This window comes from Perca flavescens, chromosome 10, assembly GCF_004354835.1.
Source record: "Perca flavescens isolate YP-PL-M2 chromosome 10, PFLA_1.0, whole genome shotgun sequence".
Classification (NCBI taxonomy): domain Eukaryota; kingdom Metazoa; phylum Chordata; class Actinopteri; order Perciformes; family Percidae; genus Perca; species Perca flavescens.
The window spans coordinates 22,105,910-22,127,382 of NC_041340.1; the positions used below are offsets into that span (position 1 = coordinate 22,105,910).

A 21,473-nucleotide genomic window follows, 5' to 3' on the forward strand; every position below is an offset into this window, starting at 1 on the left:
CAACTCAACAGTTCATCTGTCTGAGCGTCTTCACCAGGTAAGACTTTTTTTGCCATTTGCTGTATTACTAGCTGGAAAACTGCTTTATATTTATATTTATTATTTTTAAATCCTACATAAAAAAATGGATGGTGATAACAAGTTTTTTCACATGGTGTAAATATCTACAGTTAGTATGCTCTATGGCAGAACTAAGTGAGTTTTGAAAACCGAATACCAAAATTACAACTCTGAAAACATTTAAATGACATAACCAGTACTATCTTTTCGGTAAATATCAGGAAATATCAGTCTGTTAGACATAAAATGCTCACTTTCTCATGTTTCTGTAAGTGTTTAGGGAGAGAAGACAGAAAAAAAGAGAGTAGGACTTTCCAATTTGACTTAACTGAGTTTGCAGGACTTAAAAGTTTGTCACATGTGCTTTACAGTATATTGATGTTCTTTAAAATTATTAGAATTAGATTTTAGCCTTGTTTAAAAAATGTTTATCCATGCTGTGCAAATAGTCAAGTTGTACTTTCCAACCACAAAAACAGGGACCTCCCTCTCTGCGCTTATAACTTGCATCCATATTTTAACAACACAGTGATACTGTTCAAATTTTGCTAATATATTATATTATAATAAATCAGCCAAGATTAAGATAGTATTCTTTGTTCATATATTGGGTGATTTCTGCATTTGGTATTGCACATTATACTTACCTAAAGCTATAGTGCGTAGTTTCTGAGGAATTTAAGTAATGACACAACTGTCAGTGCATCCACATGATACATGCCATCCATGATCGTGCACCACTCCCACGCAGTTGCTTGTAACCAACGAGGACATAGAGGATTAAAAAAACATGATGGACTCTTCAGAAGAGGTAATTATCTTCGCTCGATTTTCTGCGCGCAAAAGTCGCCAGATGTCACCATTTTCTGAACATAGCCATACTGACAAATACAAAGATAGTTTTGTGGAGCTGATAGTCTTAGTTAGCTTTGTATCAACTTATTTGGCAATGGGTTGAATGTAACGGACGTTCATTAATATAAAAAAGTTACGCACTAATGCTATAATTTAAAACGTACATACATTCATGCATATGTTGTCTGTGTCATTTGTTTCAGTTTTTTCCGTGAAACTTCCGCTTGACAACAAAGACAGGATGGCAACATCAGATGGGTTTCCAGCCAGTTTCTATGGTGAACCAGGCGTGTTAGGCATGTTATCCAATGGGATAAGTGCATTCCTCGTACTGCTACAGAACTTCAATACAGCACACACTGGCAATGCACCAGTCGGGGTGGAAAACATACTTGCAGGTAAACCTTTTAGTAAGTCTGTGAAAATTATATTATAAAATAATAATATAAAAATGTCTTAGTAATTTCAATTCCATGTTTTTTATAGGTGTTCATCTCATTTTGATTGGTGGTATATGCCAATTGGTGGCTGGACTGATTTCATTTCGAAGATACGATCATCTGAGTGGCACTGCGTTCATTGGTTATGCTGCTCTTTGGGCCAGTTATGGTGCCACCCGAATCTACTTTGGTGCCTTAGCTGAAACTCCTGCAACAGCATCTACGCCACATCAGATGATGAACAATTTGTCCCTGTCCACTAACATGATGAGCAACATGTCTCTGAATGCCACCACAAAGATTCCAGTTAGCCATTTTTTGATGTCCATAAAAGAGTCAGCAATCGCTGGTCTGGTCCCTTATATCCTTCTGTCCTTTCTCCTAGCCTTCTGCTCTGCCACAGTCAATTACATCATGCCTTTTGTTTTTGGGGCCATCACAGCCACCTTAGTTTTTGAAGCAGTGGGTCTGGTAGCGAGCTCCTGGGCTCTTGTGGTCTCTGGAGTTCTGGAGTTGCTCATTCTGATTTTTGCCATCTATGGTTCAGCTGCACTGCTCGTAAAAGGTCTGACTCAACGTCTAGTCCTCAAAGGCTTCGGTACCCCCCTTTTTAATGTTCTTCTGCTAGGGACCCCCAACTCAGCAAGCGCCCAGAGCATTGGACAGGAGAAGAAGAAAAACACAAAATATGCAGAGCCCATGGCCTTGGGTTTCTTCTGTGACACTGTTGCCTCCTTCATCTTTGCTTTCTACAGTTTTGGGTACATGAAGTCCTTTGGCTTAGGAGCAGCATGGGTCTCAATCATCACAGTTGCCCAGCTGTTCTCCAGCTACTACGCCCATCTGCGCCAAGACTGCTACCACACCACTAAGTTTGGTCTCCATGCCACATATTGGCTGATCAAAGCTTGGGATGAATTTGTGGTATCTGCTCTGGTTGCGGAGGACATTAATGTGGCATCAGGTAGGGTAACAATGGTTGGAAATTGGTTCTTTGTGATGGCAGGCGTGGTGCTCTGTGTGGGAAGCCTGAACACAGATGTCCTAGAGTTGATCCACAACGTGTTGTTTCTCCTGCTTACGCTCTCAACAATCCCCCAGATTCCTCTCCAGGGATACTACATCTTCTTTGGTGTAGCCTGCTCCCTGTTCACTGCAGCCTCCCTGTATGGCACTTTCTCGCGTCTCATCAACACCATAGCAGAGAAGTCTCTAATCCCTGTAGGACCACAGCCCATCTCCTCTGACCAGTTGAAGAAGGCTTTGAAGTTCTGCAGGGCCGAGCAGGGGGACCCAGAGCCCCTACCCCAAACTGACCAGGGTTCAGACGCCCTGTTCTACCTTTCAAATGGGGTTGCAGCTCTCTCAGCTCTTCATGCAAGTTCATCCAGAACGAATCCTACCTTTCTTCATCTGACTATCCCTTGGGTCCTCATCTCTGGAGCCATCATCCAGGTCTATGTCAGCCGACTGCAAGTAACAGGAGGTGGCCATTTTGGTTCAGTCATCTCATCCATCTATGTAGCAGTATGGGCAACCTGGACCTGGTTTAGGTTTGCAGGTATGTCAGAACAAACATGTATTAAAAAGAAGACATGTTCTCATTGATTTACACAAAATTCTGATCCCAAGTGTTTTTTTCTAGGTGACATGCTTCAGCTTTCCACAGAGGAAGCTTACGGTTTTACAGCCGGAGCCATTGCTCTCTTGGTCATTAATGCTTTCCTTATGCTGATTGGTAAGGTCAACAGGATCTTTTAATAGAAGACTTAATTAATTACTTTGTTTTTGAGCTTGATTTGATCCTTCCTTTGTCTACGTCAGCTGCCAACAGGAACCTGGTTTTGCTGTTTCTAACAGCAGTCATGGAGGTTGTTCTGGTCTGTTTCCTGCTTTCCACTCTGCAGCGACTTCCTTATGAGCTAGAAAGTAAGTGTGGACAAAGCCTCATTCTGATCACATTTATGTTTTAAAATAGAAATAGACGAAAATGAAAATCAAATCTGTAAAAACTCGATATATTGAAACATTCTCACATTTTCTTTACAGTTGCCATGCTTGCACTACTTTCAATAATTTGTATATATGGAGCTCTGGCGTCACTGGTGAACTGTATCTTCTCACAAAGACTGCTACCTATGGGCCCTCCCTTAAGAAAGGTAACCAATTAAAACACTCCTTTTGCATTCCTCTGCTGATTCTAATTAGTTTTTAAATTCAATTCAATTCAATTTAATTTTATTTATAGTATCAAATCATAACAAGAGTTATCTCAAGACACATTACAGATAGAGTAGGTCTAGACCACACTCTATAATTTACAAATATCTAACAATTCCAGTAATTCTCCCAAGAGCAAGCATTTAGTGCAACAATGGCAAGGAAAAACTTCCTTTTAGGGAGAAACCTTTGGTGGTGAGGAAAACTTCTTTTTAGGGAGAAACCTTGGACAGACCCAGGCTCTTGGTAGGCGGTGTCTGACAATGCTGGTTGGGGGTGTGATGAACAGTGGCAATAATAGTCACAATAAAGATAATGAAACTATGACTAGAAATAGTAATTGTAGTAGTTCATGGTGTAGCACGGCACTACAGGGTGTTACAGGGTGTAGCAGGACGTAGCAGGACGTAGCAGGACACTGCAGAGCGTAGCAGGGTGTAGCAAGGCATAGCAGGGCGCGGAGCAGGACCACGGTGACAGCTGCAACCATGATTTAGGTGCCACCATAATCTAAGGAAAACTGCTGGGCGACAAAAAACATAAGGGCTCTGGGGAATAAGCTCCGGAGAGCTAAGTTAGTAACAAGCATTTCTGGGACAAGGATAAAGAGAGAAGAAAGAGGAGCTCAGTGTGTCAAAGGAAGTAAGTATATATATATATATATATATATATATACATAAATATAAATGTCCCTCCCTTTGTGGCCTGTCTCAGGAGAAAGTGAAGCAGGAATCTACGCCGGAGCTTCCCTGTCCTGTGGCTAATTCCCGACTCACCAGTGGTCTCCTGAAGATCGCTGGCCTCCTGAAAGAAGGAGGAGTGTGTGGTATTCCCACAGACACTGTGTATGCCCTGGCTGCCTCCTGCAAGAATCCTCAAGCTATAGAGAACATCTATAATATTAAAGTAAGAATGAAAAACATGCTGGTAGTTGGTATCATTTTGAAGTTTAATATAACACAGATAATTTCATCCAATTTCAACATTTTGTCTTCATCAACCTATTATCTGTGACCTCGTCCAGGACAGACCAGCAGAGAAGCCCATCTGCATTTGCATCTCTAACGTGGAGCAGCTGGTGGCAGCCAAGCCTCCCTTCAGCCCTCTGCTCTGGGAGTTTATGAGGAATGTGTATCCAGGCGGCATCAGCTGCATCGTCAGCAAAGGAGACTGGCTGTTCACACTAGGTAAACTGTTCAGTTTAAATGTTACAGGATTCAGTTTACAACTTTTTCCAGTTTATTATTATTAATTATCAGTATTCACCTCAGTTTTAATTTATCCTGTGTAGGAGTGGGGCCAGCTTATGACCGTGTTGGCACCAAGGATAGCATCATGATCCGCGTCCCTAACCTCACGGTGACAGGCCACCTATGTGACATCACCGGACCCCTTGCTATCACGTCAGCCAATCCCAGCGGTGAGCCAGACAGCACCCACCACACCATGGTGATCAAGTACGTGTCTCTTCACAGAACTGACCCACTACATACCATGTCATCACAGTATATTGCTAATAAATTCACATTCACTCACACTCTCTCCTATCATACCATCTCTTTTTGCTGCAGTCGACTGGGACACAAGATCCAAGGGGTTCTGTGTGACGGAGACTCAAATGAAGTTGTTGCTTCCACCGTGGTTAACTGCCTGAAGATTGATGAAGGTGAAACGCAAAATATTCCCAATATGTTCTCTCTTTTTTATTTTGTTTTCACAGGCACTTTCTAACTCAAGCCCATCTCACTCTTTCCACAGGGACCATCACCATTGTAAGGGAAGGATGTGTCCCTGCAGTAAAAGTCCGACAGATCTTCGACAGAGTGAAAAGCGCTATGGTGTGATTGTCTCGTACCTCATTTCTCTACCTCAGAGAGCCTCATCATGACTTGTTCCCTACAAGATCGTCTTCTTCAGCTCCCCCCATTTCCATTCAACAAGACCGTGAATATATGAATATATATGAATGAACACTATATGAATGATATGTGAAAGATGTGTGTGTGTGTGTGTGTGTGTGTGTGTGTGTGTGTGTGTGTGTGTGTGTGTGTGTGTGTGTGTGTGTGTGTGCGTGTGTGTGTGTGTATTGCTGGTTGTCTAACCTATGTGTATAACTGTGGATGTCTTGGCAAATGTTACAATAAAAAAACAAACACTTGTAGCTCACAATGTCCTTGATGGACACTTAACATTCTCAGCAAAAACTGTTTCAGCTGATGTACCACAACTTTATGAAGATACCATTTCTCAGCTTTATCATTCTGGCAAAAAACAAAAGTGTAATAACTTGTATATTTAGGTTTGTTAAAAGAATATCAAAATATCTTTATTAACTGTTCATTAGAATGTTTAATATTTCTGTAAATATGTATTTATTACATCTACATTATAGGCTACTGTATGTTGAGATTAATTTCAAACTGCAAACAATGAATTTGACAGATGTTTAACGTTTGTGTCCCAAAATTATAATAATAAAATACCAATGTCACCAATAATATCATTTTCAATTGATTCATTTTTTAAAACATTTTATAGCATTTCTGCCTATATTCAATAGTTGACAATTGAGAGGTTACATGAAACAATGGGAGAAAAAAGGGGAAAAACAGATGCAACAAAGGCCCCCGGCTGGAATTGAACTAGGGATATAGTGAGTAGTGTACTGTGTTTAAAATTAAAATCAATGTTTGTTCAAATGTTTAAAAATGATAATACAGACTGCAATAGCCGTTCACTGCTGCTGGTTGTAAACCCACTAGTACCGGTGGACCACCATGGGGAATTATTTTGGAGAAAAAAAATGTATACCGTAGTGAATAGGGGGAGACAAATAATTATTTGATCCGGTTTTTATTGAGCCATGAATTACAATTTTGCATGTCAAGTAAATCTCAGGTTGTTGCAAAACTGTTGAAGAATAAGACTGTGAAAATATGTAATGAGAAAGAACACTACTCACCGCAAAGTTGCATAAGTGACGTCTCACTGAAGCTACAATGCCTGTGTGTTTCGTACCGGGATGTAACGTCACTCACACGAGCATCGGGTCTTGCTAGTTTTTACGCCTTCCGCTAGATAAAAATCATCAGGTAAGATAACGCTAAATGTGATGTGGAATAGCTAAGCTAGCTGGCTAGCGGGGAAGCCAAGCAGCAAGTAAGATGACGCATGTTGTGCGAGACAAGATGTAGTTTACTAAGACGTTTCACACAAAACTAAGTGGTACAACGACAAACCTACGAGAAACTATGACTTTCTTCAGTTGCAAAATTATCTTTTAATTTAATCTTTAATTTAATCTGTTGTCCATGTGTCCACGAAAAAACTATTCTAATACCATGACCCAATTTTATCCGATCAATCATAAAACTTGGAGGACATTACACAACATCTTAAAACTTCCTCATGTTGCCTTGATATGAACAGTTTTTTTAATGTTTCAAATTGGATGGCCTCAGATCTTCTATAAACTTTAAACAAGTCTCTTCACTCATGTGTCTTCCCACAGACCCTGAAAACTGCAGTCATCAAGCCACTTATTCCAGACACGTCACTAACGAACAATTAAAAACCCATATAAAACCTCCTATTTTAAGTAATATTGTTAAAAAAAGTCTTTTTTTTTAAACAACTAAACTGGTTTGAATCCTATTTTAAATACTAAACTGGTTTGAATCCTAAGAAGAGGGACTACTTTGTGTCTATAGGTAATTACACATCCAAGGGGACAAATATAACATACAGAGTGCCCCAAGGCGCCCCAAGGCGCTTTACTTCAATTGGGACACCACAAGGTAGTGTCTTGTCACCACTGCTATATATATTTTACACTGACTGTTGTTGCAGTAGTTACCCTGGATGTCATATAATTAAATTTGCAGATGATACTGCTGTGATTAGTTTACTGGAGCGAGATGAAACTGAACATGATCCAGTGTTGCAGGAATTTGCTGACTGGTGTGAAGCCTCCCAGTAGCAGTTGTATACATCCAAGACCAAAGAATTGACACCCACTCCGACTCTGATAAGAGGAGAGGAGCTAGAGATGGTGACGGAGTGCAAATATCTCGGTCTCATCATTGATCATAAATTATCCTGGGATCAGTGTGCTGATGCCATTTTTTAAAAAGGGCCAACAACGTTTGTATTTTCTTAGGAAACTTAATTATTTTAATGTCAACAACAAAAACATTTTGACTCTTTTTTTTTTTACAAGTCCTTTATTAAGAGTATTCTCTCCTACTGTATTGTATGCTGGTATGGAAATTCAAAAATCACCCATAGGAACAAATTGGGGAAGATTGTTAAAACCTGTGGAAAAATCATTGGTAGGCAACAGGTAGACCTGTACCAACTATATCTGATCAGATTGGCACAGAAGGCAGACAAGGTTCGTATGGATACAACACATCCACTTTCAGTGGAGTTCAAGCCGCTCCCTTCCGGTCGTAGATATAGATACCCTAACGTCAGAACCAACCGAGCAAAAAAAGTATTCATTCCTATGGCAATAACCCAATTAAATAAGGTCTAGGGAGGGGTATGACTGAAGGAATAGATGTGAAGTAGGATAATGTGCAGTAGTTTTATTTTATTTATTTATGACATTGTGCAATATACTCCTTCTACTGTATTCCGTTTATTGATGTGTTAAGCTAAATAGCACTGTAGATGTTTGTATTATTTTTGAATGTTTGTGTTGTGGACTATGTGTCAATATGCCTGTACTGTACAACAAATGCCTCTCGGGGACATCAAAGTTTTCTAAGTCTAAGTCTAAGTCTAAGTCTAAGGCTCCATTCTGGGTCAGCTTCAATCAGCAATGTTAAAAACCACAGACATTGCGTCTTTCTTATTGGAAGAAACATTATCTTCCTCACTTTGAAATAACTTGAAATATGGGCATATATGTAATGATAAAGAAATCTCCTTGAAGTTTTACTCTTTAAAATATAATTAAAACCCTTGTTTTCGTTGAAGTAAATTATTTTCCTAACCCTTAAAGACATCTATATCTATAATGGAAAGGAAATATATATATATATATATAATATATATATATGTGTGTGTGTTTTTTCCCCCAATATGAAAGTATTTGAAACCTATCCCCACTGATGCATGGTATCCTTGGGATTTGCCTAGTTAAAGAATAAATATATTCATGATGAAAAAAAGAAACCAATGCTCTCACTTAGTCCTTATCACCAGGAACACACTTGAAACACTTGATAAAATAGTTTAGATATGGTTGATTATTCACTGGCTGGTTAGGCTTCAAACGATCGATACGTTACTTATAAAGAACAACTTTATAAACATTCATCGTCTTGAGTGTTATTTTTGACATGCACTTCCTGAAGGAGGAACAGTACAGGCACAAGTGTAATGCTGGTAGGACAGTCAACATAAATACAGATATTTACATATGCAGTACGAGCGCCGACACATGTCCACATAAAAACACAGACCCTGTCTTAATTACTGTTTTGAGAGGTTATAGTCTGAGTCCCTGTGTGTGGATGTCCTCTTACTCTGCACCACAGGTTTTGTAGTCACTGTAGTTAACAGTGTGCAGAGAACACACTGTAGACTTCAGCCCAGGCAGCCTGTTTACTCAATGACTACCAAAGAGAGGAAATAACTTTCTGAAAGACAAAATCCTGGCCAGTATGGTTCTTAGTTCCTGGTAATAGTTTATTTATTCATCAGATGAAAGTGTACATGTTGATGAATCATCTTGAGTAAGAGTTAGGAAGAATATTATACAGAAGAATAAAAGAGAAATACAGGCCAGTGTTTGCTTAAGATTTCTACAAAGGAAGTTAATTTATGCCAGAATGTTTCTTCTGGTAACACTTTTTAGTCAGATCAATGTTAATAAATACCTATAATGTGACAAAACCCACAGGTTTTTCACATCTGCAGATCATGTAACTCTTCTCCTGACTTAATTTTTAATCACATAATTGAATTTAAACATCCACTAATCTTTCAATAGCCGTAAAATGGATAACCTGAATTTAGATTCCAAAGCTTAAAGGATATGGTTCCCAATTTTCACATCTGTGTTGAAACACTAGTCATTGAAACAGTGGACATTGAGAGATCTCTTCCCAATGTTATCGATGAGGGAAAAAATCCACAGTCCCATCTTTTACAAAAAATGTGCTCAAAAGGTTATCTGATTGATGCTTCAGAAATCCAAAGTAGTCAAATACAGTGGTAATCTTTCAAAGTTTGCGTATCTTTAATACAAAATTCCCTCTTTGTGCTGCTATTTCTCCACTGCAGCGCAACAGGAAAACACTGTCCACAAGAGAGAATTTTGTACTAAGAAAAATTGTTTGGAAGATATGTACTTCATTTATCTAACTATGCCAGCAAAAGTCTCATATTTGTTTCAGACAAACATTTTAATACATTGTTGCATGGAAAGAGTGATTTTCACTTTATATCTATATATGACAATCCCCATTATTGTGAGCTCAACTGAAACTTAATATTGATTTACTTGAGACAGAGTAGTCACAGCATTGTGTGTGAGTGACCTACTTGTGTTTTACTTTGTAAAACTGGAAGAAAAAAAGGACTGGGCAGCATGTGTTGAAATAATGAAGATAAACTGAATTGAACACCTTCACTGGGAAAGTCGTTATAAAACAGTATGTAAGGAAATTCCAGTGGGTAAAGTTTGACAAACAAAAGAGGACAAGCAATGTGTATGTTATTTAATCCTGAAAAACACAAATGTTCCGGGAAAAGAAAAGTGTGCATTTATGTGCTTTTACTGGCAGACTGAAATTTTTTTTTTTTCTCAAGTCCTGTTCATCAATGACCACAAATGCTGGGACAACTTACATTTTACCCTTACAATAATCACATTTGATTAATATATATTATATTAAAACATGTTTTAATATAATTTATGTAAATGGGGAAAATCTGTGCAAAACTGGTTGATACCTTTTTTGGTTGTAATTTCAGGGGTTTTACATTAAAAGCCCTGCACACCCACACAGCGCTTTTATTTACTCTGGCTAATTAGACCTGCATAGGTTAAAGTTGGTTGGCGTTGTGCTTGAAATTATGGTATTGTACGTTTGATATTACCAAACTCTGTAAACTGAGAAAGAGTTCTTTGGAGCAGATTTTTTTTCTCATCTTTTTCCATGTGACGTCTCATGATTGCTGCTTTTTGACAGAAGTTTAGAATCCTGCATTTCCATGCATTTCTGCCTATTGTTTACTAAATGCCCTGAGCCAGTTTGTCACTACTCAGATAATAGCTATAGCACTAATTCCGCTGGATGTCCCTCTTTTCGTCCGGATGTCTATTACCTTCTACTTTCTTTGTGTTGGAATTTTAAACTCCGCTCGATTTATGAGGACTGTTAACTACTCCTCAGATCTCTGCACGGTGAATTGAGACAGCTAGCTAGACTATCAGTCAAATCTGAGTTTTCTGTTACACGACTAAAACAACTTTTGACCATACACATGTTCCACTGAAACAAGTTCCTATTTTGCAGAAGCACCGTGGCTCTGTCAGGCGCTTGGTGAATAAAAATGCCAATAAACCAGAGTAGGTTTTTCTCCTCTCCTGGAATGCTGTGTGGACTAGCCAGAGCCTCCTCCGCAGCACGTTGACTATATGAGACAATGCTGCTAAAACATGTGCTTAAAATTGAAGTGAGCAGCAAATATTTGAAAGTGTTTTTTTATACAGGCTTAATCTCATTTTGGAACTAGAAAATGCATTTCCTGCAGAAAATGCTTGTGTATGCTGAAAAGCAAAATTGCTAAAGCTAAATTGGATTGCCGGCATAATTGTGTAAGAAGGTGAAGTAGTGAGAATAGTTGGAAAACTGGTATGAATTTCATTGAAATGTTGAACAATACCAATAATGTATCAACATAAGTGGAATATTTTAAGGATTTTACTAAAAGCTGTCGACACACTGAATTGCTTGTTAAAATTTGGGAAGTTAGGTAATTGTGGAAAAGTAAAAATGGTTCTAATTTATAAGAAAAAAAATCAAAAGAATCATGGGGTGGCCTCTAGCTCACCCAGTAAGAGCATTTGTCCCATGTTGGCTGAGTCTTGCAGCAGCACGGGTTCAAATCCAACCTCCTACCCTTTGCTGCGTGTCATCCCCCATCTCTCTCCCCCTTTCAAGTCTGTACAGTGTCACTTCATAATAAAGGGAAACCCCCACAAAATAATAATAAAAAAATAATCTAAATTGTAAAAGCTGATGCTAAACTGAATTGCTGGCTTTAATTTGTTAATACAATGGGAAATGGGTGGTTGAAATTAGGAAAACTCAATCAGCTGTGTTCAATATTTTCAAAAGTACGAAAATAATTTACGTTTAAGTTGTGTAAAACTCCTAATGAATGAAAGATGTAGAACATGTTTAGGCTTGAATTAAGTATGGATCTGTAAATAAGACTCGGAAAGCAGCTGATGCAGTATAAATAGTTAAAAAAGTGGGAAAGGGATAAAGGATGCAAAATAAAGAGTGGGATATGATCACTCAACCTTGTCTTATCACTCTAAGCTATCAAACCTGATGGAAGACTTTATGATTTTAGCATATTCGTCTCTTTCAATTAGTGCATCGGACATCAAAGCTTACTGAAACATATAAGATTTGAACACTCAACCTTCTGTCTTCCAATGAATCTCTCATCACCCTAAGCTATCTGACCTGACACACATTTATGTTTTCATCATTGGCCTCGTGTCAAAGTACAGTATGTCAAAGAAAGTTATAAATAAGTCATAGTATAGTATGTCAAAAAAAGTGATAAAAAAGTGATAGTATAGTAAGTCAAAAAAAGTGATAAAAAGTCATAGTATAGCATGTCGATATTTTAACAATTATTTTAATGGTTTTTGTAGCTGAAAGTATGCAGAAGTAGTAGGCGACTGAAAGTTGTACAGAAGAATCGGGTAATACTGTGAATGCTGCTGAATCAGAATTCACACAATAAAGCTCAATTTAATTGACAGTTTAATGAGGTCATTATTTTATGTTTTTGTTTCCTTATGCATATGGTGATCTGTAAATGTTATGAGTATGTTTCATAAAAGAGAGTAAAACACGCTCAATAATAATCTAACAGTATTGTATAAATAATTGCAGCTGCTTTTAGAAATAATGTCATGTACATTTTATAATTTAAAAGTTTATACAGTACATTGATGCATTTAAAATACAATTTTCAGAAAGACAATAAAAAAATGTGTATATTACATACTGTACAAAACACAAATTAATAAAGTTATCCTGCTATTCATATTACGTGCATTATAGAAATGTCACACCAATATGCCAGTTTCAGATAAACATAATAAAAACATCAGTTTGCCCACCATAAAACACCAAAACATGACCAGCCTGTAGCGTTGTCCTTGTACTTGGTAGTACATAAGGCTTTTTCAAACAGCAATGCATAGAACAATTGTTATGTGTGTAAATCTGAATTTACATTATATTTTGCAGCAGTGCATGGATATTGTGACCCAACTTTGTTCAGGTGAAACTGTTAATGGTGTTGAGTTTTCACATCCTCCTCCTGACACTGTGTCGTCCTCTCCTCAACTGTTGTCCCTTTGTGTATCGGACAGCTGCAGTTCATATTCAAAAGCAGGATTCGTCTGCCCATGTATGTGTCGCTTCTGAACCTCCTCGAAGATTTGAAGAACCTTCAAAAGCAAACAAACAAAAGCAGCAGGTATTAGTGTAGGGATACACTGAACTGAAACTGAGTATTTAGAATGAACAGAACAAACAGGGATATTAATATTACCTTTGATTTAGGAATGAGACCCACTCTGAAGAAACCAATATGCCCTGTTTCAATCTTAGTGCAGTCAACCACAGTCGATGCAATGTTCTCTGGGGAGGGTCCGTCACATAACACTCCATCAACCTAACCAAGCAAAATGCACATGTAGTTTACTGCAAAAAATAAAAAATCTAGTGCCTGTTTTATTTAATAAAACTGGAATATTGTCCTCACCCTTTTGCCTAGCTTGGCATAAACTTGGTTGTGGTGAGTTGTGTCTGCCTCGCCTGTAGGGTTGGCTGAGGTTACAGCGATGGGTCCCACCTGCAAACAAAGAGGTTGTTATTTTTACTAAAGGGCCTGCAGAGTAGTTAGACTCACTTTAAGACTTGTAGTGATTCATTCCCACAGCCCTTACCAAATTAATGAGGTGTGTGGCTACAGAACAGTCTGGGTATCTGATTGCAATGCTTTGTGGTGTCCCTATGTGTTTGGCAGCATCTCCTAAACCAAATATGTCCATCCAGGTGCCTGTGTGAGACAAGAAACCAATATGATGCTCATAAAACACACAATGTTACATGTACAAGTATGCATCCATAAACACACACCTACCTCTGGGTATGACCATGCTAATGGAGGAAGGCCACGCAGCCTCCATGAAGTCCAGGAGCAGGGGGCTCAGCAGGTGTCGCACCGGCTCCAGCTGCTTGATGGAGGAGATCCACAGAGACATGGGTCGGTCCTGCGCCTGCTTCTTCACCCTGAAATCAAACACAGCAATTAGACAATAAGAACATTTTATTAATAAATGAATGCAGATAAGGGCACACTGGAAACTCACTTGTAAGCTTTGACAACTGCGTCGGGCCTGTTGCAAGCTGCCACCAGAACATAGACGGTGTCAGTAGGCATTCCACATATGCCACCATTTTTCATGATTTCTGGAGATTAAAGAAGAAGGAAAATAATATGTAACATGTAAACAACTGTGCTTTTTTTATCAACATTGATCTCTTTAACAGATTCTCACCTGCAATCTGCTGGACCGATGTGGCCTTGCGGGCTGGTACATGCGGACAGATATCTGCACCTCCCCCAACCCCACTCAGCTTCACTAAAGGTTTTCCTAAGGGGATCTGGGGGGACTGGAAGGTGCTGTTGAAAATGTGTGCAACGAAACAATAAAAACTGACAAGACCAAAGATGATGGTGACTGCTATGTCATATCCATAAGGCAGTGCACCTACTGCATCGAGCAGGAAGCTAATAGAGATGAGCTGGAAGGTGAGGGCGTAAACAAACCAGGCGACATTTAGAAACAGCGCTGCAGCTGTCACTAAACAGTTAAACAGCATGAAGCTAATGATCCCGACAGCCACATTAAAGCTTCTGGTTTCACCGTACAGGCCGCCGTATCGTGTCAACCCCCACACTGCCCACATCACCCCGTACAGAATAAAAACTGTGCTCTCAAAGGTTTTACCTCGAGCAAAAGCTACTGAGCCACAGAGCAGTTGAAGTACCCCTCCGGCCGCCACCACCCAGGGCAGAACCAGCACAGACAGAGGGTTTCTGTCACCAACTGTGGCAGTGATGGCAAAAGCAGCCAGCACATTGCAGGCGTGGCCTAACACCTCTGCATCAGCATACTTGGAGTAGCCCAGGTGAGGTACATGAAGCTCTTTATCATGGACTCTGAGAGTAAGACCCTGGATTCTGGTTACTACATCCTTGAAATAGCCCTGCCCTGTGGGAATCATTGTAGTGGAGACCATATTGAATGTGGTAATTAAAAGCATGCCAGCAGAGAATACAAATATAGCTCCCTGTACACCCTGCGTGCCTCTTTGGAAGAAGCCTTGAGGCTGGGCTGCAATGGCAATACAATAAGCTGCATAGAATAACAGGTAGAGCCCCTCCAGCAAGCTCTTCTGACAACTGAACAGAGCCAGGATGGAGAAAAGCACAGAGAAGACAACGGGGAAAGGAACAGGGGAGAAAGGCTGAATTGAGTAGAATGATAAGAGAGCGCTGTAGCCCTCTGCAAGTTTCAGCAGAGCAGTGAAGCCGTAAAAAGTGGCAGCTAGTGTGTCCATGCCTCGGTAGAAGAGGACACACATGCCAAGCTGGAAGACTCCACCTGTCCACAGCCAAGGCACGTGACCGACGGAGAGCTGGGGGACCACGCCTAACAGGGGACAGGCTAACACAGAGGCAGACAGCAAGTTCATCACCAGACCTACTGACACCGCATCACTACACCCCTGGTTCTGCACTGTTTTCATCTCAGCTTTTCTCTCCACGACCGTTCCTGGAGGCTCCACTTTACCATCAGTGATGGTGGACAACAGACGTCCAAAACCAAAGTAAACACCTACAAGACAGACCAGAAGGTAGTTAGCAGCTGTGGCAGATTGACCAAAACCTGCAGCTGACAAACCGGCGATTTGATGGGCACATGCTAAGCTAATGCCGATAGCTATGAGAGATAGAACTGCTTTTTTCACTAGGACTGCTACGCCGCCGATGAAGAGAAGGGCTAAGGTAAATGCTGCCAGGCCCGGGACCAGAGAGGGTCTCAGCTCCTTGGGCTGCAGCACCCCTTGTCCCACCAGGATGTATACCAGACCTGAACCACACCACAGGGCAGATATAGTCAGACACAGAGAGGAAAACATCTGGGCGTTGGACAGACTGCAACAGATACCTAAGAGACAAAGAGGAAACAGAGCAGAGGATTGAGAGTTTTATACCCAAATACAAATCAACCAATACTACAAATGAATGAGTTAAAGGAAACGTGTGATGACGATTCATCAAAACCAACCTGCATACGCTAAGAGGACTGCAATGATGAGCAGCAGAATCCCCAGTGCAGTATGGGGGATGAAGTCTTTTTCAGGTGAGCTGCCATAGTTGTTTACCAAAAGCAGGAGAGAACCTATAAGCAAGAAAAAAAGCATTATGCCACCTGCTGATAATTAATTAATAATAATAATAATAATAATAATAATAATAATAATAATAATAATAATAATAATAAAAACTTAGGTACCACATCACATTTTTTAAAACATTTTGATGAAAATGAAAATGTGACTTCCCCCTATTTATTAGCAAGAGCAGGTCTCTGCCTAGAAGTATGGCTAACTGAGAAGTTTCCATGTTTTGATTTCCTCACATGATTACATGATTTCATATTCTATGTAGGCTAGCCAATTATTAATTTTAAGAGGCTGTAGGCCTACTAGATATTCAGAAGGTTAATATAGCAGTAAGCAAAGGCTATTTACTATGTAAAGATATAGTGGAGTAATGGCGTCTGAGCAAAGAATAAAGTCTCACTCCCTCTCTATGTGTTAGTAATCTAAACTTCTCTGTTCTTTATTTTGATAGGTGGTGCGGCCGCGCAAGCGTGTTCATGCAGGTGAGTGCGTTGAGACCTTGTGCGTCCGTATCAATCGGTATATGACGAGTTGAAGAACAGTCTTTTTTATTTATGTACTGAATATCGATTACAGCTCCTTCAATACAACATATCTGCAGCAGTATGATTGGTTTTAAGAACAGATTTGTTTTCTGATATTAGCAGTAGGCCTAGACTCTTTTTTTAAGTTTATGTTTCTACAGCTTCAAAACAACGACCATCACTTCGAGCGGACTGAACTGTCTAAAAGTTCAGGATAGCCGAGTATGTGCGATGATCAGGTATAGCCTATAGTCCAGGATGTAAGTAAGTAAAATGTAGTAAAAGTAGCCTTATAATGGCTGATTAACTGCCGCGAAATCAAAAATAAATCGGTGTATATAAAAAAAGCTTACCGCCAGAGATGCTCAGTACTCCGACAGACACATGCAGTGAGTGGAGTTGAGCCATAGCAAGAGTCATTTCTGAAGACGTGAGGCTGCACTTTATACACACGGGGTGACGTCAGCTCGAATGGAAAACCACTGGGAAAAACAAAAATGGACATAGCAGCAGTGACGAAAACTATTGGTAGGCTATGTATCTATGAAAAACTTATAATAATACATCCATGGGAAAAACCTCAGACAGGTGTGTTTTTACCAGTAGAATTCAAATAACACAGATGTGGTGATTTATTAGCCTATGTTTCTTTTTAATCCTTTTCTCCCAACTATGCTTCATAAAATACAAATAAGGATAAAACTTACATTCATATTATACTTAAAGCACCTGGTATTTTTTTCATAATGTATGTAGCATAGTCATTAATAGATTCATTTTTATCTATCACATTTTCAAAATTAGAGCATGTAAATGAGTTATTGAAATATAAAAATAGTTCATTGAAAAACTAAGTTCCTGAGAGGAATGATTCAGCATTTTATCTCCATAGCTGACCAAAGAGTTCCTTGTTACTTGAGGGTGATGTCAGCCTTTTGGACAGCAGGCTGTGGGAGGAGACAGAGAGACAGACAGACTATAAAGAGCCTGCTTCAGAGTTCAGTCAGCACACCTCTGCTGAACAGCCAGATCACACAGTCTTGCACAGCGGACTCCAACCTCTTCTTGTTACTTGTCTTTACTGGTATTAACAGTCTAGTAGCAGCAGTCCTCCTGTGACTCCTCTGTCCCCTGGCTCTGTACATTTTCAATGTAAACATATGTAACAGGTGGCTCAGTGCTCTTCATGTCTGATAGGGAAACAAAAAGGGAATACACACGTTAGATAAATATATGTGCTTTATGTGTGTGTTTTATAGGAACCATGGCAATAGCGTGTTGCAGTTACAGTATTCTCTCAGGCTGTGGAGTCTATGACGGCACAGAGATCCACGAGGCCTCCGCTGTCCTCGTCCATCTGAGTCGGGCTGGAGCAAAAGTAAGGGCAAGAAAAGATGACAAGTTAACTCATTATAGTGTATTCATCTGTTATTTAATGTCAAACTACTGGATCCATTCCCATTTTAGAGGTACTTTCAGCTTTCATGTCTATGTTTCTGTCCATTCATTTTGCATCAAGAGCATTGTCATAAAGCAGACCAACTAAGATGCAGTTGGTTTTAATAACAACTATGAAAATATCCTTAGCTACATAGACTAAGTTTTACATGCTTCATTTCAGGTGCAGATGTTTGCTACGAATGCAGATCAGATGCATGTTGTAAATCACTGTGAGGGGAAACCTACTGAAGAGAAAAGAAACCTCCTGCAGGAAAGTGCTCGCATTGCAAGGGGTGACGTGACTGATCTGGCCAATTTAGATGTTTCAGCATTTGACGCCCTCATCATCCCAGGTTAGTCTGACCCAGCCATTAATAAATGCCACAGAGTCAAATATTTTATATTGCTCTCTTTCACCTTTTTTCACCTCCCCTTTTAAAATATTCTGAACAAATCCTGTGTGCTCTCATTCAGGGGGCTTTGGTGTGGCAAAGAACCTGAGTGACTGGGCAGTGAAGAATAAGGACTGCACCATCCAGCCACATTTAGAGAAGCTCATCAAGGCTTTCCACAAAGCTGGAAAGCCACTGGGCATGTGCTGCATCTCCCCCATCCTCGCTGCCAAAATCCTGCCCGGCTGTGAGCTCACTGTGGGACAGGACAAAGAGTGTGAAAAGTGTGTAAAATGGTTTCTCATCATCAGATATCTATGGATATAAAAGAAATTAAATCTAGAATTCTAACTTTCCTTCTCTTTTTGTCTTTAGGTGGCCGTATGCTCAGACAGCAGGCGCTGTGAAGGAGATGGGCTGCAAACACGTCAACACGGATGTGGAGAAAGCACACGCTGATGTCAAAAATAAGCTGGTCACCACCAGTGCATTCATGTGCAATGCTCCCATTCATAGTGTTTTTGATGGAATAGGAGTCATGGTTAAAGAGACACTGAAACTGGCTTAAGAAGTCTCTAATTACATTCTGGATGTTTGTATTTATTGAAAACCAATTGTGATTCCCATACAAGCGTACAATAGCAAGTTATGGCATGTAGGCTATGTTTCGGATGTTAATACATCACTGTGTTGTTTTGAGATTTTCAATAAAAGTTACTGCAAATTACAATTTTGAATTTTTTTCTACATTAAAATAAAACCATGAAAATTGCAGCATTAAAACTGTGGGACAATATTCACATATACTGTTGCACTGAGCACCACCTTTTTCTTCCTTCCCAATAAAACCAATATAACTGGCGACTACACCTCAGGGCCTATATGAACTGTGTTAAGAGTTTCTTTTAAGACTCAGTATAGTGGAAAAGGCAAAGGCTGAAAATTGTCCTTTAGCCTGTCTGTCAAAATTTTTTGTTAAATTAGCTCAGGACCCACCAGCCCCGTATTAACTTGTAATAGCATCTCCTGGTGGCCCTGAGATTTTATGCCACCAGATTATTGCCATCTATTATTTGGCTATATTGCTATATTAGTGAAGAGTGGGAAATTAAATATCTCCATTTCCCAACTGAGGGTCTTACTGGCAACCATCAAAAGCTAGCTAGCAAACAAACAGTTTTGTACAATAACTTTTTTTTGTTCATGGAATACAGAAGCCTGATGCAGAGTGTCTGAAAAAGAATGGCCTTTTATAGCCTAAACTTCCAAGGTCTACCAAGATTACTTTTTATTTGTGCAATTTATTTGGGATTTATTTAGAATTGATTTTAGATTAAATTTGTCCTTCCAGCCTGTGATTTCAATTCTGGTTGATTTAGAAGGTCTTACTAAGTAAAAACAATGGAATTGTGCTGAGAGTTTAGCAGTCTGGAGCATAGAGAATGAATCTCATATTTCTGTAGTCTGAAGTCTTGTTGTTGATACATGAGATTCAAGTCTACAGAATTGTTTGCAGAGTTCCCTTTTTTGGTTAAAACAATTGTGTCAATGTAAATGTAGCCTTAGTTTAGGCCCAACTGGCCTCATCTTATTTTGTACTGTAATACTGGTTAACTAGCCAGCCCAAACGGCTCCATTTTAAGTAACCGGCTCAGTTTTAGCTTGCGATAGCTGGTTAACTAGTCGTCCCAACCGTTGTAGGTGCTGGGATTGCAGCTGTAACATCACCAATGCTCCTGGTGGACCTGACATTTTTCGCCATAATAGTGAGGAGTGGGAAATGACATCGCTCCATTTCCTGACTGTGGGACTTACTGTCTCCAAGACCTAGAGCTACTGTCAGCCCACAGCGGCTCTTTGAGCTTGACTGGCCGGCCAGATATCTAGCTACCCCACAGAACTTGCTGGCGTCAGGCCAGTTTATGTACTCTGAAGCAAATTTGGGGCAAATTTTTAATTTATCATACATTTTCATAACACTGCATATTCAACATCTACAGGGGCTGTAAAGGATACAACAGTTGGATTCTCCAAATTCTGAAAAAGGAGGCCACATTTGTGGACCACCTTTGTAGAGTGGGACACTGTCCCAAAATAAAAGACATTTAGTTTTTTTAAATTTTAAGCTGACCAGAGCCATGGGAATCTTTCCTCATGATAAACTACACAAATGCAGGAAGTGTCCACATTAAAGCTTTCCCAGCATTAGAACAAATAATTGATTTTCCTTATTGTACATTTGTCACAATTATCCCTCTATAAAAATACAGTTTCACATTTTATTATTGCCCCACCTTATATCAGTCACATTGCAGTTATTTTTTATTTTCTTAATCTTTCCTTATTGCTATATGAGGTGTGTATTCATAAGGAAATATTTTATTTCCATGCCATACAATGACAACAGATCTATTGTAAAAGTGTCTTTGTCACCTATTCTTGTCCAGTGTTGTATTTCCATTATAAATTAGGAACAAAACCTGAACCAAAAGAATATAACCTTACACATTTTGTGCTTAAATATATTTATTAATAAAATGGGATCATTAAATGTCAGTTGACCAAGCATTTTTAACATAAAAATCCAATAATAAAATCAGTTTTTTCTCAGTCTTCCAGTAAAGGCCTATTGCTCACTTTTCTTTCCCCGGAAGATTTGTATTTACCAGGGATAAAATTACATACATCACTTGTCTTCTTTTTGTTCGTTAGATTGTGTGAATTTCCATGGTGGGTGGTTTCTAAAAAGCTCTCCATAACTTTACCCTCTGGAATTTCATTAGTATTTTATGACGA

The 21,473-nt window shown here is 39.4% G+C and overlaps 3 protein-coding genes across 3 annotated transcripts; 2 read left to right on the forward strand and 1 right to left on the reverse strand.

The window, feature by feature from the left end:
• Positions 1-2,268: 2,268 nt before the first annotated feature.
• si:ch211-153b23.3 (uncharacterized) lies at positions 2,269-5,419 on the forward strand. The gene is made up of 10 exons (XM_028588808.1): positions 2,269-2,319; positions 2,457-2,916; positions 3,001-3,093; positions 3,180-3,284; positions 3,405-3,514; positions 4,290-4,481; positions 4,600-4,762; positions 4,867-5,032; positions 5,147-5,241; positions 5,334-5,419. Exons 1-10 carry the CDS (start codon positions 2,269-2,271, stop codon positions 5,417-5,419), a joined length of 1,521 nt encoding a protein of 506 aa, XP_028444609.1.
• A 7,159-nt stretch (positions 5,420-12,578) lies between these two features.
• si:ch211-153b23.4 (uncharacterized) lies at positions 12,579-17,309 on the reverse strand. Its single transcript, XM_028589378.1, has 9 exons — positions 17,199-17,309; positions 16,204-16,317; positions 14,407-16,083; positions 14,218-14,317; positions 13,989-14,137; positions 13,792-13,904; positions 13,608-13,697; positions 13,395-13,517; positions 12,579-13,290 (listed from the first exon to the last, which is right to left on the reverse strand). The coding sequence occupies exons 1-9, from the start codon at positions 17,263-17,265 to the stop codon at positions 13,183-13,185; spliced, it is 2,541 nt and encodes an 846-aa protein (XP_028445179.1). The 5' UTR covers positions 17,266-17,309; the 3' UTR covers positions 12,579-13,182.
• Positions 17,310-17,890: 581 nt separating this feature from the next.
• On the forward strand, positions 17,891-19,404 carry LOC114562784 (glutamine amidotransferase-like class 1 domain-containing protein 3A, mitochondrial). The gene is made up of 4 exons (XM_028589380.1): positions 17,891-18,223; positions 18,467-18,638; positions 18,760-18,961; positions 19,053-19,404. Exons 1-4 carry the CDS (start codon positions 18,110-18,112, stop codon positions 19,243-19,245), a joined length of 681 nt encoding a protein of 226 aa, XP_028445181.1. The 5' UTR covers positions 17,891-18,109; the 3' UTR covers positions 19,246-19,404.
• Positions 19,405-21,473: the final 2,069 nt, after the last annotated feature.